Below are 17,135 nucleotides of genomic sequence, written 5' to 3'. Positions count from 1 at the left end.
AAAGTGATTATAAAGCTTTTGATATAGGGTGATGAATATAAATTCTTGTCTCTATAAGAAATTAAATAGTTGAAGAAATTTCAGTGTAGTGAATGGATTTTTTTAATCAATCAGAGTATTTTTAACATAGTAAATTCATCAATAGAAATTTGGAACTTTATTCACATGGAGATGTAATACAATACTGGATGAGTTTAATATTAGGGGTAAAAAGGTTTAAGTGCAGTGTGGGAGCTGCAAGAATTGGCATTTGGACTGCAAAGAGCCATAATGGATGGCTGGGAAGCATAGGTTGGCCTGGAGGTTATGAGGAGCCATGGGGAAGTGGATCATGGGCATAAATTGACGGAGAATAAATGAGTGCCATGGAGATTCTGTGGACAACAAGACGATATAAGGGATAAGGATTAGAGAGCTGTTTATTCTTTTCCACACAATTTCTTGAGCATCAAGGAAGGTCTTTCAAACAGCCTGTTTTCACACCCAACTCCATTAGCCCTGCCTCTGCACTGTTTCTGCATCCTCTTACTGCTGCTTCTCCCATCTCCCTACTATACAGGAGGCAAGTTTGATTATCTGAAACACTTTTGCTCGACTCAGATGTGCAGCGTTGGCAATGTTCCTCGCTCTATGCTTCACACTTGAGCGAAGATTTATGCCTGTGGACCAAGTACTTTAAACACCCTCTGCAAGTACTCCCAAGGCAGATTTCCCATGGGATTAAATACAAAGTAAAATAGTCTCTACACTGTCCCCACCAAACATTTCCAGGACAGGGTCAGCATGGGGTTAGATCAGAGTTAAGCTTCCACTGTCCAAATCCCTAGCTCAGAAATCTCCCTCTGTGTCTTAATACTGCGATGCTGTATTTTTTATTGAGTTGGCGATGTGTCAGCTGTGGGAGTACTGAGTTACTGCCTACTTGGTGCATTTTCTAGAGTCACATCTGAGTATTGGTTTGAGATGACACAAGCTCCCATCACTCATTACCAACAAAGAAGACTTTAATCTCACCTCTTTGTGCTGGATTTTGTCTCCATGGGGCACCATCTGAAACTACATTTACCATCTGCCTGAAAAGTGCTGAGATCCCCACAGTTACCAAGAGACCATTGGGAATTCAGCCTATGAATTCCTCACTTGATGAAAAGATATATTTTGAGCAGTGCTAATAATAAGTAAGTCTTGTTTAAAAATAAAGAATGGCTGCTACAGTGCATTGTGCCATGGGAACAGTTCTCGTTCTGAGTCTAGCTGGACCTTGCTGACCTGAAAAACCTAAATCTGGTCACTGTGGTGGCACTATTTATTGTAGCATTGGGAGAGTCTGTATTTAAAGAGAAGACACGGTGAATTCAGTGGGAGCCTTTTGCCTCTCAGCCCAGACATAAGTCTTTCAAGGTGGCAAGGACAAGTTGACGGGCTTCTTGGGTTTATATATAGAAGCAGAGAGAACAAAAGCAAGGATACTAAATTTGCAAGTCAGGCCCCACATGACAAATCATGTCTCATTCTTGGCACAACACTTCAGTAAAGATATCTATGCCTTCAAGAGAGTGCAAGGGACCCTATTTCAGTTAGAGTCCAGACAAACTGTGGCTACCCCCAAAGCAGGGAAGTGTTAAACAAAAGATCACAATCAAGGTGTTCAAAATTACGACGAGTTTTGGTGGAATAAAGAAACTATTTCTGCTGGACGAAGATACTTTTTGCATTCTGTCACAAGTTGTGATTAGCACTGGTTCGGCCAATATTTGATATTCATTCCTGATTTCTATTGAGGAGTTGATCACGAGTTGCCTTTTTGAGACATTGCAGTGCACTCACAGTGCTGTTAGGTTGGCTGTTCCAGGATTTTGACCCAGTGATCAGGGAGACAGATTGACGGTAATTGGCAAAGAATGGTAGAATCGCAGATTGTTTACAGTCAATGTGCTGGTTGTCTGCAGTAGCAATGCAGCTACATCTATTTACGTACTCTAATAGCATAGTCCATCAAATTTTTAGTTTTCTCTTTAATCCAATTCTCTTTTGAAAGCTATGATTGAGCCTTCTTCCATTGCACCAGCAGGCAACGTGTTCCAGATTCTAAACAATATAGTTTATTTTCATGTTGTTTCCAGTTCTGCATCAAATCAGTTTAAAATTGGTGTCCTCTGTTCTCCACCAAAGAGAATGACTCCTCTTTACATATTTCGTCCACAGCCCTTTTGAATTTTGACACTTCTAATTAGGGTAAATGCTTGCAAAGACAAAATGTGTAGGGCTGCAGGGAATAAATGGTGCAGTGTGAACTAATCGGACAGTGCTACCAAAGAGTGAGCAGAGAGGTGGTGGGTTGAATGGCTTCCTTCTAAGCCACAGCATTCAATATTTGGGTGTCATGCTTTTGCACCGTGGATAAGGGCTCTCCATTGCCATAGGAGGAGCCTCATTGGAGTGAGTCAAGGCACTGAGATTGTGTGGGAGGTCTACAGGTGTATAGGTTGGTTTAAGTTCAATATCATGGTAGACTCGACATTTGGCTCTTCACACTATCGGTCAGCCTCCGATGTGTCCTTCCTTGTATTTGTACTGTGAGCTCTTGCAAATATGTTAGCCTGTTACAATTTGGCAAAGTCCCAGTGGACTTGGACTCAACCGAGACAAGATAAGGCCAATCAAAGCCAAGTTAATGCAACATCTGTCCTGTGCCTCAACTGATCGTTATGGACTCCTCTTCTCTCCTGACAGGCAAATGGCTTTGATGAGCTGTCATGTGGATCTGGGCCTAGTAAACAGTCCAGTAGGGTTAGTACTGCCTATTTGTGTAGAGGTGTGCATGTGTGTGAGAATCTTGACAATGAATACAGCATTCTGTTGGCCATACGGTCACTGCAGCTTGAACTGTGTGGTATGAGAGATAATGGGAACTGCAGATGCTGGAGAATCCAAGATAACAAAATGTGTAGCTGGATGAACACAGCAGGCCAAGCAGCATCTCAGGAGCACAAAAGCTGACGTTTCGAGGCCCGAATCGTCAGCTTTTGTGCTCCTGAGATGCTGCTTGGCCTGCTCTGTTCATCCAGCTACACACTTTGTTATCTTGAACTGTGTGGTATGTTTTGTTATGTTTCTCCCACTCATTGGGATCACACAGAGTTTCTGGTACAGTGACAACAATTTGAGATCAGCAAAGCAGTGGCACAGGAACGAGACAGCAGTTTGTGTGATTTCATTCTCCTGCCATGTTCCTTGTGTGGGGAACAATTGGGTTCTTCATACAAATCGTCTCCTGGTTCACATGAAAACCACTTGTGTTGCAGTGTTCCATCACTTCCATTAGCACTTTCACTGTCATCCCCTTCCCCTTCTCCTGACCTCTCTCTATCTTTCATTATTACCTTCCTGCACCCCTTCCATTGTCCATTATCACCTCAGGTTGCCCAGCAAACTCCTTGCTGCACACCTCATTGCTCCCAATGTCCCCAATGTTCCCATACTCCTTGCACCCCTCTCAGCCCCTGTCTCTCCTGATTCTTGCAACTCCCCACCTTGGCAGCCCACATTCCTGTCTCTCCCTGCTTAGATCCTCCATCCCTTCAATTCCTTTTCCCTCATACTTGCCTCCATTCTCTCAAGCACACCCCATTCTCTCCTCCCTCGAACCGTTCCCTGCACCTATCTCCCATCTACCTAATCTCTTTTCCACCCTCACCATGCTCCTTTTGCTCCATTCGTTAAAGTCTGAGTATGTTTTTCTTTTCTCAGGGAAGCTGCTACTCTGACCTCCCTCTGTATAGCACTGGATCCAGCTCCAAGTCCCATACGGCATCGCAGAATGGAACTCGGGTCTGTTTCTCTGCTATCATTTCTCTGTTTTGTCGTGAGAGTTTTTGTCAGCATTCAAGCCTACATCTGTGTATCTATGTGTCCCAGTGTTTGTCATTGTGTGTATATTGTTATGACTGCTTCTCTCTATGCTTCCATGTAATCTTCGTTTCCTTTCCTGAAATGGAGCCGACATAATACATGCATATGAATACATAAATTAGGAGTAGGCTACTTGGCCTCTTTACATTGCTGTGACATTTAATAAAATTGTGGTGGATCTGATTAAAGACTGCTTCCACTACCTTTCTGAAGACGAGCATTCCAAAGACACTTAAACCTTGACAAAAAGAACTATGCTCATTGTCATCTTAAATGGCAACTCCTTTTTTTTTGAAACAGTGACTCTCTAGTTTTAGAATCTCCCTGGGGAGAAAACATCTGTCCACATCCATCCTGTCAAGGTGACTCAGGGTCTTGTGTTTCAATCAAATTGCCTCTTGGTCATAGAGTCAGCACAGAAACAGACTGCTTGTTCCAAAGAGACCGAGCCAAACTTTATCCCAAACTAAGCTAGTCCCCCCTGCCGGCTCTTGGCCCCGTTACCCTCCAAATCTTTCCTAGTCATGTACTTATCCAAGTGTCTTTTAAACATTCTAACTGTGCCTGCATCCACTGCTACCTCAGAAGGTTCATTCCACATGCGAATCACCCTCTGTAAAAATAATCTACCTCATGTCTTTTTTAAATCTCTCTCCTCTCACCTTAAAAAATGTCCCTAGTTTTGTAATCCCCCATCCGAGGGAAAAGACACCCTATTATACCCCTCATGATTTTATAAACCACTACAAGATCACCTCTAAACATCCTATGCTTCAGTGAAAAATGTCCCAGCTTATCCAGCCTTACTTTACAACTTAAACATTCCGTACCCAGCCACATCCTGGTAAATCTCTTCTGAACCCTCTCTAGCTTAATACTATCCTCCCTGGATTGAGCAATGAAGGCAAGCGAGCTAAACATCTTTTTAACCATCCTGTCTGTATGTTACACAAGTTTCAAAGAATTATGTATCTGAACCCCTAGGTGCCTCTGTTCTACAATTCTACCCAGGGCCCTACCATTAATTACATAAGTCCTGCCCCTGTTTGTTATACCAAGATGTAATAGCTCACATTTATCCAAATTGATCTCCATGTGCCTTTTTCAGCTCATTGACCCATTTGATCAAGATCCCTTTGTAATCTTTAAAAATCTTCTTCACTGTCTGCTATGTCACCAGTTTTGTTGTCTGCAAACTCCTCCAGCTACAAATCTAGCCTGACCAAATTTTCCTCAAAAGACAATTCACCCACTCCAGGTAGACCAGTGAACCTGCTCTGAACTGCTTAGACCATAAGACATAGGAGTGGAAGTAAGGCCATTCGGCCCATCAAGTCCGCCCCGCCATTTAAATCATGGCTGATGGGCATTTCAACACCACTTCCCTGCACTCTCCCCGTAGCCCTTGATTCCTTTTGAGATCAAGAATTTGTCGATCTCTGCCTTGAAGGCATCCAATGTCCCGGCCTCTACTGCACTCTGCGGCAATGAGGCAGTTTTACATCCTTCCTTAAATAAGGAAATCAATACTGGTACAAGTACTCCAGTTGTGCCCCTGTATAATTGAGAGACCACCTCCTGACTTTGTACTCTATTCCCTTCACAATAAATGATAACATTCTATTAGGTTTTTCAATGACTTACTGTACCTGCACATTAAACTTTTGCAAATCATGCATTAGGGCACCCAGATTCTTCTGCATCTCGGAGCTCTGTAATCTCCGATCATTTAAATAATACTTTTTTAATCTTACCCACCAAAATGGATGATATAACATTTTCTCATAGTTTCACATCATAATCCGCCTCTCTATATCCTCTTAAGATCTCCTCACAACATTTTTATTAATTAATTCATGGGATATGGCTGTTATTGCTCATCTCTAATTGCCTTTGAGAAGACAGTGATAACTAGCACACAAAGTCTATTCAGTATAAGTAAACCTACAAGCCCATAAGGAGGAAGCTCCAGGATTCTGACCTGGTGAAGAAAACCACTGAAAGAATAGCAATATATTTGGAAGTCAGGATGGTGAGTGGCTTGGAGGGGAACTTGCAGGAGTTGGTGTTCCTATGTTTTTGAAACAAAGAAACCTACAGCATAGGAACAGGCCCTTCAGCCCTCCAAGCCTGCGCTGATCAAGATCCTCTGTCTGACCTGTTATCTATTTTCTAATGGTCTGTGTCCATTTACTCTCTGCCCATCCACGTACCTGTCCAAATATATCTTAAAAGACGCTAACGTGTCTGCGTCTACCACCTCCGCTAGCAACGCGTTCCAGGCGCCCACCACTTTCTGTGCAAAGAACTTTCCACGCATATCTCCCTTAAACTTTCTTCCTCTCACTTTGAACTCATGACCCCTAGTAATTGAGTCCCCCCACTCTGGGGAAAAAGCTTTTTGCTATCCACCCTGTCTATACCCCTCATGATTTTGTAGACCTCAATCAGGTCCCCCCTCAATCTCCGTCTTTCTAATGAAAATAATCCTAATCTATTCAACCTCTCTTCATAGCTAGCACCTCCATACCAGGCAACATCCTGGTGAATCTCCTCTGCACCCTCTCCAAAGCATCCACATGCTTTTGGTAATGTGGCAACCAGAACTGTACACAGTACTCCAAATGTGGCCGAACCAAAGTCCTATACAACTTCAACAATGACCTGCCAACTCTTGTACTCAATACCCCACCCAATGAAGGAAAGCATGCCATATGCCTTCTTGACCACCCTATTGACCTGCGTTGTCACCTTCAGGGAACAATGGACCTGAACACCCAGATCTCTCTGTTCATCAATTTTCCCTAGGACTTTTCCATTTACTGTATAGTTTGCCCTTGAATTTGATCTTCCAAAATGCATCACCTCGCATTTGCCCGGATTGAACTCCATCTGCCATTTATCTGCCCAACTCTCCAGTCTATCTATATTTTGCTGTAATTTCTGACAGTCCCCTTCACTATCAGCTACTCCACCAATCTTAGTGTCATCAGCAAACTTGCTGATCAGACCACCTGCACCTTCTTCCAGATCATTTACATATGTCACAAACAACAGTGGTCCCAGCACAGATCCCTGTGGAACACCACTGGTTACAGGTCTCCAATTTGAGAAACTCCCTTCTACTACTACCCTCTGTCTCCTGTTGCCCAGCCAGTTTTTTATCCATCTAGCTAGCACACCTTAGACCCCATGTGACTCCACTTTCTCCATCAGCCTACCATGGGGAACCTTATCAAACGCCTTACTGAAGTCCATGTATATGACATCTACAGCCTTTCCCTCATCAATCAACTTTGTCACATCCTCAATGAATTTCAACTTTGTCACGTCCTCAAAGAATTTTGTTGCCCTTGTCCTTCTAAGTAGTGGTCTTGCTGGCAGATCAGAGTATTGGTCTTGAAAAAACGTTGTTCTAAAGATTTCATGAAGAGGAGAATTCTATTGCAATTTGCTTATCTTTCAGCTTCCTCGCTAATCACACCTTTTCTATAGATTCATATCCTTGCTGATTGACAATCATGAAGGCTTATGGAGTACCCTCCTAATTCGGGCACCCTCAGAAATTTATGATAGTTCTCCTCCTGCTCTTGATGGCATATGATACTCATGAATGGAACCATCACTATCTTAGTGAAAGCTCATTGCAAGAATCCTTTTCTCCATCTTTCTCTCAGCAATACTATAGATCACCTACAGCAAATTATCTACAGGCATGGATAACAGAACAGACAGAAACTGTTCAACGTGCACCACCATCAATCTAAAACCAAGTTTATTCCAACCACAATCGTTCAGCTTCAGAATGCCAATGATAATTGCACATGTACTCACTCAGAAACTGAGCTCTAGACCATTATTAATCATACCACTGAAGCATGTGCGAAAATTAGCCTTTCATTAAACATCACGAAAGGAAGGTAATTCCCAGCCAGCTCCCAAAGGACAAGCTCCCCCCACCCCTTGCGCAAAACCCCCTTCCCCAAACGGTTAAGACCAAAAGTTAGATCTTCGAAACTCTGAACCACTTCTAGTAGTTTGTAAGGTTCTTCTTAATGAAGGGAGACCTAGGTAAAATTTGATGTCATCGTCCACATGCCAGATCAGCCCTTAAGGGACTGATGGAAAGTGTATTTGTGGACCTGGATCTCAAAGCTAAGAGTGAGGGCATTTTTTTTAACCAAGCAGCAGTGATCCCTGTGCTCCTATGTATTTCAGTCACTTGAATGACCTATGCTAGGCACATAAAGCACTGGAGAAATGCCAGCATTGTTGCCTTTGCAAAACACTCCAAATCTGGTAGCACAAAAGGTGATCCACCAGTAATGATCTCCCCCAAGGCAGTGTGCTCAGAGGTGTTAATCATTCAGACCCAGGTCCTCAGTGTGTCTGACACTAAACTGTTCCCAAACCAAATACTCAGGAAGGCACTGAATACATTGAGACACATCATTGGGAATACACAGAAGTGAGGTCAAGGTGTTAGAGAAATGCAGAAACCTCCAGATATTTCGTCTACCTGAACCTTCAAACATGAGCTGCCCGCATCTGGCAGAGTCTGTAGACCATGCACTGGAGTTGATCTCCAACTCAGAACTCCCAGAATTGGAGAGGAAGCAAGTCATGCTCTTCATCTCGAGAAACTGTCTGGGAAGAAGAGTTGCATGAGACACCAAGAATGGAATTATTGAGCAATCTAAACAGTTAGTTTACATCAGTCAGTCACAATAGACACAGAATCTGACACATGGTAGAGAATCTTGGGAAGCATACCAATACAAAATTACTTTTGTACACCATATGCCGTACAAGCCAGATGTCAGATCTCAAATTACGTGTATTCCTATATCCTGAAAGAGAACTTCATTTGCATTTGAATGATATATGACAGTGATACAATGACTACCTGACACAGACAGCTGCAGGACCTCAAGGCCCCCCGCTTCTTCCTGTCCCGCAGGCCCGACCAGTCCCCCTCCACCGACACCCTAATCCGCCTAGCCGAACTCGTCCTCACCCTCAACAACTTCTCTTTTGACTCCTCCCACTTCCTACAGACTAAGGGGGTGGCCATGGGCACCCGCATGGGCTCCAGCTATGCCTGCCTCTTTGTAGGTTACGTGGAACAGTCCCTCTGCCGCACCTACACAGGCCCCAAACCCCACCTCTTCCTCCGGTACATTGATGACTGTATCGGCGCCGCCTCTTGCTCCCCAGAGGAGCTCGAACAGTTCATCCACTTCACCAACACCTTCCACCCCAACCTTCAGTTCACCTGGGCCATCTCCAGCACATCCCTCACCTTCCTGGACCTCTCAGTCTCCATCTCAGGCAACCAGCTTGTAACTGATGTCCATTTCAAGCCCACCGACTCCCACAGCTACCTAGAATACACCTCCTCCCACCCACCCTCCTGCAAAAATTCCATCCCCATTCCCAATTCCACCGCCTCCGCCACATCTGCTTCCACGATAAGACATTCCACTGCTGCACATCCCAGATGTCCAAGTTCTTCAAAGACCGCAACTTTCCCCCCACAGTGATCGAGAACGCCCTTGACCGCGTCTCCTGTATTTCCCGCAACACATCCCTCACACCTGCCACAACCGCCCAAAGAGGATCCCCCTCGTTCTCACACACCACCCCACCAACCTCCGGATACAACGCATCATCCTCCGACACTTCCGCCATTTACAATCCGACCCCACCACCCAAGACATTTTTCCATCCCCACCCCTGTCTGCTTTCCGGAGAGACCACTCTCTCCGTGACTCCCTTGTTCGCTCCATACTGCCCTCCAACCCCACCACACCCGGCACCTTCCCCTGCAACCGCAGGAAATGCTACACTTGTCCCCACACCTCCTGCCTCACCCCTATCCCAGGCCCCAAGATGACATTCCACATTAGGCAGAGGTTCACCTGCACATCTGCCAATGTGGTATACTACATCCACTGTACCCGGTGTGGCTTCCTCTACATTGGGGAAACCAAGCGGAGGCTTGGGGACCGCTTTGCAGAACACCTCCGCTCAGTTCGCAACAAACAACTGCACCTCCCAGTCGCAAACCATTTCCACTCCCCCTCCCATTCTTTAGATGACATGTCCATCATGGGCCTCCTGCAGTGCCACAATGATGCCACCCGAATGTTGCAGGAACAGCAACTCATATTCCGCCTGGGAACCCTGCAGCCTAATGGTATCAATGTGGACTTCACCAGTTTCAAAATCTCCCCTTCCCCCACCGCATCCCTAAACCAGCCCAGTTCGTCCCCTCCCCCCACTGCACCACACAACCAGCCCAGCTCTTCCCCTCCACCCACTGCATCCCAAAACCAGTCCAATCTGTCTCTGCCTCCCTAACCTGTTCTTCCTCTCACCCATCCCTTCCTCCCACCCCAAGCCGCACCCCCATCTACCTACTAACCTCATCCCACCTCCTTGACCTGTCTGTCTTCCCTGGACTGACCTATCCCCTCCCTACCTCCCCACCTATACTCTCTCCACCTATCTTCTTTTCACTCCATCTTCGGTCCGCCTCCCCCTCTCTCCCTATTTATTCCAGAACCCTCACCCCATCCCCCTCTCTGATGAAGGGTCTAGGCCCGAAACGTCAGCTTTTGTGCTCCCGAGATGCTGCTTGGCCTGCTGTGTTCATCCAGCCTCACATTTTATTATCTCAGCTGCAGGATATGTTGAGGTGTATGAGCTGCATCTTGGTACTGCCTCAAGAAAAAAAGCCATGGAAAAAGGGCGGGGAGCTTGGTGTAAAAAGGGATTGCAAAGGCTATTGAAAGTCTAGGACTTGGACTCTCCCAGGACTGATGGCAGACCCTTGTTACGATTAATAAATGGGTTTGTTTACGTAATAGCATGTTTAGTTCAATTGGCTATTCAAGCCTCAATCCATCTACCAATTTGAATGCAGCTTATTTGTAGCCCCATCCTTCTTTGATCCTTAACCCTTGATAGCTATGCCCTACTTAAATTGAGCCATCTCAATCTTGAAAGCACCAGATCCTGTCCTCCAGCATCCACAGCTTTTTAGGGCAGCCATTGATTTTCACCGTTCTTTCTATTAAGAAGTGAATCCTGGTTCCCCTCAAATATCCTTGCTTGAATTATAAAATTATTGCCCTAATTTTAAGACTTACCCAACAGAGGAAATAGTTATTACAGATTTATTCTATCACATCATTTCAATATTTTACATATATTAATTTGCTCTTGGCTGATTCTTTTGTACTCTAACACAAAAAGGTTGAGTTAATGATGTCTTCAGTAGCTTAACCCTTTCAGTGACATGATAATGCTATGAATCTGCACTGCGTGATTTTCCTGAGGTCCTGACAGCGAAACACAGCAGTCCAAGCTGAATCTGACCAATATGATACAATGGAAGGGTTAACATTCACTGTTTTAATTCTAAACATAAGTATTTTTTCAGTCCTTCTGAGTACTTTTTGTTTTTTTTGCAGTTCCTAGCTTTTCATCATTTGGAAAATATTGTGATTGGCACTATGTGCACAAGCATCCACTTCTTCCTGCCACTTAGTAGTGGCAATATATACAATCTACATGATGCACTGCAAAAATTCACCAAGGCTCCTTAGACACAACCAAATCTGTCTAAAAGGACAAGAACACCAGATACATGGGAATACCACCACCTGCAAATTCCCCTCCAAGCCACTCACCATCCTGATTTGGAAATATTTCACTGTTCCTTCACTGTCACTGAATCAATTTTGATTCAGTGGGTCAATGCACAGCACATGGACTGCAGATTTTTAAGAAGGCAGCTCACCACTGCCTTTTCAAAGGTAACTAGAGATGGGCAATAAATGCTGGCCAGCCAGCGATGTCCACATCCCATGAGTGAATTAAAAAAAATTAACCTTTCTCTCGTCCAAAGAGTTAATGATTCGTCTCCTTGTATTTGATGAGTGTCATGCTCATAGTAACCTCGTTTGTATACACTCTCTCCCTGCCTCTGTCTTCAGTCTTTCTCTCTGATCAGACTATGCCTGGTTACAATACTATTAAACAATGCCTTTGATGTGCCAGGTTAGCCCCCTGTGCTGGTGTGTTTCTTGGCTTTATCTCTCTTCTCTCTCTTTTCATTCTTCTAGGTGTCAGCCTACGATGGGAGTTGCAGCCGCCGGTACAGTAGCTCCAGCTCTCACGCAGTAAGGCCCAGTCCCCTCTCACAGTCACTGTCTCTTGGAAGATCAGTTCCTAACATGGTGTCAGTATACTCCTGAAGCCAGGCTAGTTAATCTACGCAGCAGAGAGCTGTCAGAAACCCAGTTCTGACTTGGGAGTTTGCTTCACTGGTGTGAGTGCCCTAGATTCTCGTGAATCCGATCCCCAGCCCTCACCAGTGCAAGTGCAAAGCACTGTCAAACAACCAATACTGGACAATCAACAGGAGCAGTGGAGTGCTTCAAATTTTACCTGTGTCCTCATCCCTCCCCCTCTCTAACCTTATCCAGCCATCCAGTTCAGACAGCTGTGTGCTCAGGCAATTCTCGTAGAACCCAAATTTTAATCACTCCATCACTGATGACAGTGTTTTCTGTTGCTTGGACCCTCAGTTGTTGAATTCTGTCCCTAAATCTCTCTGCCAACAAAGGTGTTGTTAATGGTTATTGAAGAGGCTGGAGCCTCACTTTGGGCTCTGGATGGGTCCAGATCAGGCTTGTTTATGTTTGCTGCCCACGAACACTATGCCCAAGCTATCACACACACAGCTCACCTGGCCGTCCTGCTGGGGTCAGGCCAGTCCAAAATTGGGTCCCAAGTGAGCAGCAGGTTTATGGTGAAGGGGGTCCAGGGAGAGCTGACTCCTAGACACTGCGTTATGAAGCTCTCTTCATTAAAGTAACAATGATTGAAGAACATTGCATGCTGTAAACTCAATAACATATTTGTAGCATTTGTCTAATGTACACTTTCTCTATCTCTCTCGGTCCAGATCAGGCTTGTTTATGTTTGCTGCCCAGGAACACTATGCCCAAGCTATCACACACACAGCTTACCTGGCTTTCCTGCTGGGGTCAGGCCAATCCAAAATTGGGTCCCAAGTGAGCAGCAGGTTTATGGTGAAAGGGGTCCAGGGAGAGCTGACTCCTAGACACTGAATTATGAAGCTCTCTTCATTAAAGTAACAATGATTGAAGAACATTGCATGCTGTAAACTCAATAACATATTTGTAGCATTTGTCTAATGTACACCTTCTCTATCTCTCTCCCTTTCTTCGCTCATCAAGCTTTCAGAACATAACTGCTTTCTTGGCTCTGGCTCCCGTACATCATCTCGTGCGAGCTCAGCTCGTGCCAGTCCAGTGGTGAGGAACTCAAAACTTGTTCTGTACTGCTTTTGAATGCAAAATAAGCATTCCTGGTTTTTCACTCTCCTGCTTGTCACTTTGTTCCATTTTTTCCTCTTGCTCCCCATTCATCTCCCATACGAGACCTTCCTCACTGCCCCATAGCCCCCCTTCCTCTCCCTCCTAACCTTTTTTCTCCCTGGGGTGCAGTACTGGTGGAATTGGGTCTGTCACAATATAACACAGGTACAGTACTGGTGGGGCAGGTTGTACACTGTCTAATGCTGAGGTACAGTATTAGTGGTATGGGTCTGTCATGCAATAATATTGATATACAATACTGTCTAACACAGGTATATCGCGGCATAACAAGGGTACAGTATTGGTAGATACAGGGCTGTGCAATCAAATAGGGGTACAGTATTGATTGGTATACATCAGTAATATATAACTATACACTGGTGGATAGTACTGGTGGTTACAGTTCTGTCACTGTACGTCATGGATACACTACTGGTGGGTTTCGGACTGTACTTATAAAATGGGTGCTGTGCTGTGAGGTCAGATCTACATTGTATAATACTGGGATAGGGTATTGGTGGGGACAGATGGTGGTCTAATAATGTTGGGGACAAGAAAGTTGCCATATAATCCTGGAGTAGAGGACTGGTGGGGACAGGTCTGATCTTGTATAATACTGGGGTACGGTACAGATGGGTATGGGTCTGTCACTGTACAATGAAGGGATTTAGAACTGTCTATCACTTGGATAAAGTATTGGTGGAGACAGAATGCCATTGTCTAACACTGGGTACAGCACTGGTGGGGGCAGATCACTGTCTACCACAGGAATGCACTATTGATGAATACAGGTCTGTCACCAGCGGTGGGCATAATTTGATTTTTATACATATGAATTATAGTTACTTACTTGTTTCGAAAGCATACGTTCCTTAGTGTCAGTGGCCACATTGCATATAAATTTAAAGTTATATTTGCAGTTTTTTGTGCTTCTGACAGCCTCACAGAACTGAGGTCTGTTCTGCAGATAGTCTTTGACACTGGTTTATTTGCTAACTGGCTGATGTCAACCAGTAGCTACCGGCTCTCATTGGATACAATTCCAGGTGCACTGATTCTTGTTGTGTTATCCTCACTTGGCATATGAGAAAGGAATGACAGTTCGGATACTACTTTCTCTTTCTCTCTTTCCTGTGTAGGTGGAGGAAAGGCTGGAGAAGGATTTTACAGAGAAGGTACGTATCTCCCCACAAGCAGCTAACAGAGTGGTAAAGATTACTGCCCTTGTGTGTCTGCCATCCCCTAGACTGCAGGAACCATTCACTTATAATCACAGTCTCCACACAGATATGATGAAGGGTCTAGGCCCGAAACGTCAGCTTTTGTGCTCCTAAGATGCTGCTTGGCCTGCTGTGTTCATCCATCTCCACACTTTATCACTTGCAATTCTGTTGGGATTGAAAGGCTGCTCGATAATACCAGAATACCCCAGACAGCTGAATGACAAGCTATCTGACATTTCCATGCTTTTATTCGGGTGCTGAGTCTGAAATCTCAAGGATGTTTAGCCAATCACATCCACAATGGTCAAAAGCAAACAGCCAACTATTCTAACCCATTTTCCAGCACTTGGCCCTGAGTCTTGTACGCCTTGGCATTGCAACTGTACAGTTAAACGCTTCTTGAATGTTATAAGGATCTCTGCCTCTACCACCCAAATGTGCTGTGAGTTCCAGATTCTCACCACTTTTGCGTGAAAAAGTATTTCCTCATATATCCAAATCTTCTGCCATTTACCATAAATCTTTGCCCCCTGGTTATTGATCCTTCCACTAAGGGAAATAGTTTATTCTTAAATTATGAAAAAGAACTGCGGATGCTGTAAATCAGGAACAAAAACAAAGTTGCTGGAAAAGCTCAGAACGTCTGGCAGCATCTGTGAAAGAAAAAACACAGTTAACGTTTCGGTTCCAGTGATCCTTCCTCGGAACCAGCTCTGAGAAAGGGTCACCAGAGGCAAAACGTTAACTCTGAATAGTTTATTCCTGTCTATCCAATCTATGTCCCTCATACTTTTATACATCTCAGTCATGTCCCCTCTCAATCTCCTCTGCTCTAAGGAAAACATCAGTCTGCCCAACCTCTGTAATTGAAACACTCCAGTTCAGGCAATAGCCTTGTAAGCCTCCTGGCACTATCACCCATGCTATCACATCCCTTCTATGATTCGGGTTTCAGAACTGCACACAAGCTACAGCCTAACCAATGTTTTATACACTTCCAACATAATCTCCCTATTCCAAAAATCTATGCATCGATGAATAAATGCAAGTATCCCATATGCTTAGTCCTTTATCCAGCTGTCCTGATATCTTTAGGAACCAGTGTACTTGCACACTGAAGTCCCTTTGATCCTTGGCGCTTTCCATTGTGCTACTGCTCATCATGTATTCCCTTGCCTTGTTTGTCCTGCCCAAGTCCATCACCAAACATTTTGATTTGCCACTATCAGCCCGTCTGACCAGCTCGTCTATATTCTCTTGCAGTCTAAGGCTCTCCTTCTCGTTATTTACCAACCCACACATGTTTGTATCATCTGAAAACTTATTTATCAACTCACTTCATGTCTAAATCATTTGTACAAACCACAACAGTAAGGACTCCACTAGACACTAGCTTCCGTGTAGAGTAACACCCCTCAATCATCACTCTTTGCTTCCTGCCACACAGCTAATTGTGGATCCAATTTGCCAAATTTCCTTGGATCCCACAGGGTCTTACCGTTTTCCATCAATCTCTCATGTAGGATATTATTAAAAGCCTTGCTAAAGTCCAAGCAGATTGCATCAAAAGCACTGCTGTCACCTATATGACTGATAACCTCTTCAAAAAAAGTTCTGTCAAGTTTGTGAGACATGTCCTCTACTTAACAAAACCATGCTGACTGTTCTTGTTAAATCCTTGCCTCTCCAAATGCAGATTAGTCTTGTCCCTGAGAGTTTCTTCCAATAGTTTTCCTACCATTGAGATTAGAATGACTGGCTTATTAGTTTCCTGGTTTATCCCTTGCATCCTTCTTGAATAATGACAATACAGTGGATGTCCTCTAGTCCTCTGTGGCCAGACAGGAATGGAAAATTATTGCAAGTGCCCTTGCTATTTCGTCCCTTACCTTGATAAACGATCTGGGGTGCATTTCATCTGACCCTGGATATTCATCTACTTTTAATCTTGCCGGACCATTTAGAACCTTGATTTACCTTCAAGCATTTTGTCTATTTTATGCTCATCAGTCAGGAATCATTTTCCATATGGCCCTCCCATGTCAGCATCAAACCAGAGTTCAAAGGACAGTGCAAGAGGGATGTCAGGAGCAGCATGGCGTACCTAAAAATAAGGCGTCACCTTGGTGATGCTCCCAAATAGGACAAATGCATGCCAAACAGCATAAGCAACAAGTGATAAATACAAGCCAATCTACTGTGAACAGATCTGATCTAAGCTCCGCCAGTCCTGAATAGTGGTGGACAATTAAACAACTCACTGAAGGAGGAGGCTCCACAAATGTACCCATCTTCAAAGATCACGGAGCCCAGCACATCAGTACAAGAGATAAGACTGAAATACTCATAGTAATTTTCTGCAACAAGTGCTGAATGGATGGTCCATTTTGGGCTCCTCTAGTGGTCCCCAACATCACAGATTCAGTCTTCAGTCAATTCAATTCACTCAATGTGATATCAAAAAATGGTTGCAGGCACTAAATACTGCAAAGGCTATGGACTGTGACAACATTCTGGCAATAATACTTTTGACTTGTGCTCCAGAACTTTCTGTACCCTTGGCCAAGTTGGTCCAGTATCGTTACAA

General features: G+C 44.3%; 1 protein-coding gene across 1 annotated transcript in view; it reads left to right on the top strand.

Annotated features, from left to right (window-relative positions):
* LOC125453805 (GRIP and coiled-coil domain-containing protein 2-like) overlaps positions 1-17,135 on the top strand; it is a 146,498-nt gene that overhangs the window by 72,380 nt on the left and 56,983 nt on the right. Inside the window, exons 11-15 of the mRNA XM_059647642.1 lie at positions 2,734-2,790; positions 3,751-3,831; positions 12,045-12,101; positions 13,185-13,262; positions 14,465-14,500. Coding sequence (XP_059503625.1) covers positions 2,734-2,790; positions 3,751-3,831; positions 12,045-12,101; positions 13,185-13,262; positions 14,465-14,500 — 309 coding nt within the window. The remainder of the gene's footprint in view (positions 1-2,733; positions 2,791-3,750; positions 3,832-12,044; positions 12,102-13,184; positions 13,263-14,464; positions 14,501-17,135) is intronic.

Source organism: Stegostoma tigrinum, chromosome 7, assembly GCF_030684315.1.
Source record: "Stegostoma tigrinum isolate sSteTig4 chromosome 7, sSteTig4.hap1, whole genome shotgun sequence".
Taxonomy (NCBI): Eukaryota; Metazoa; Chordata; class Chondrichthyes; order Orectolobiformes; family Stegostomatidae; genus Stegostoma; species Stegostoma tigrinum.
This window is presented reverse-complemented; position numbering and strand designations above follow the sequence as displayed.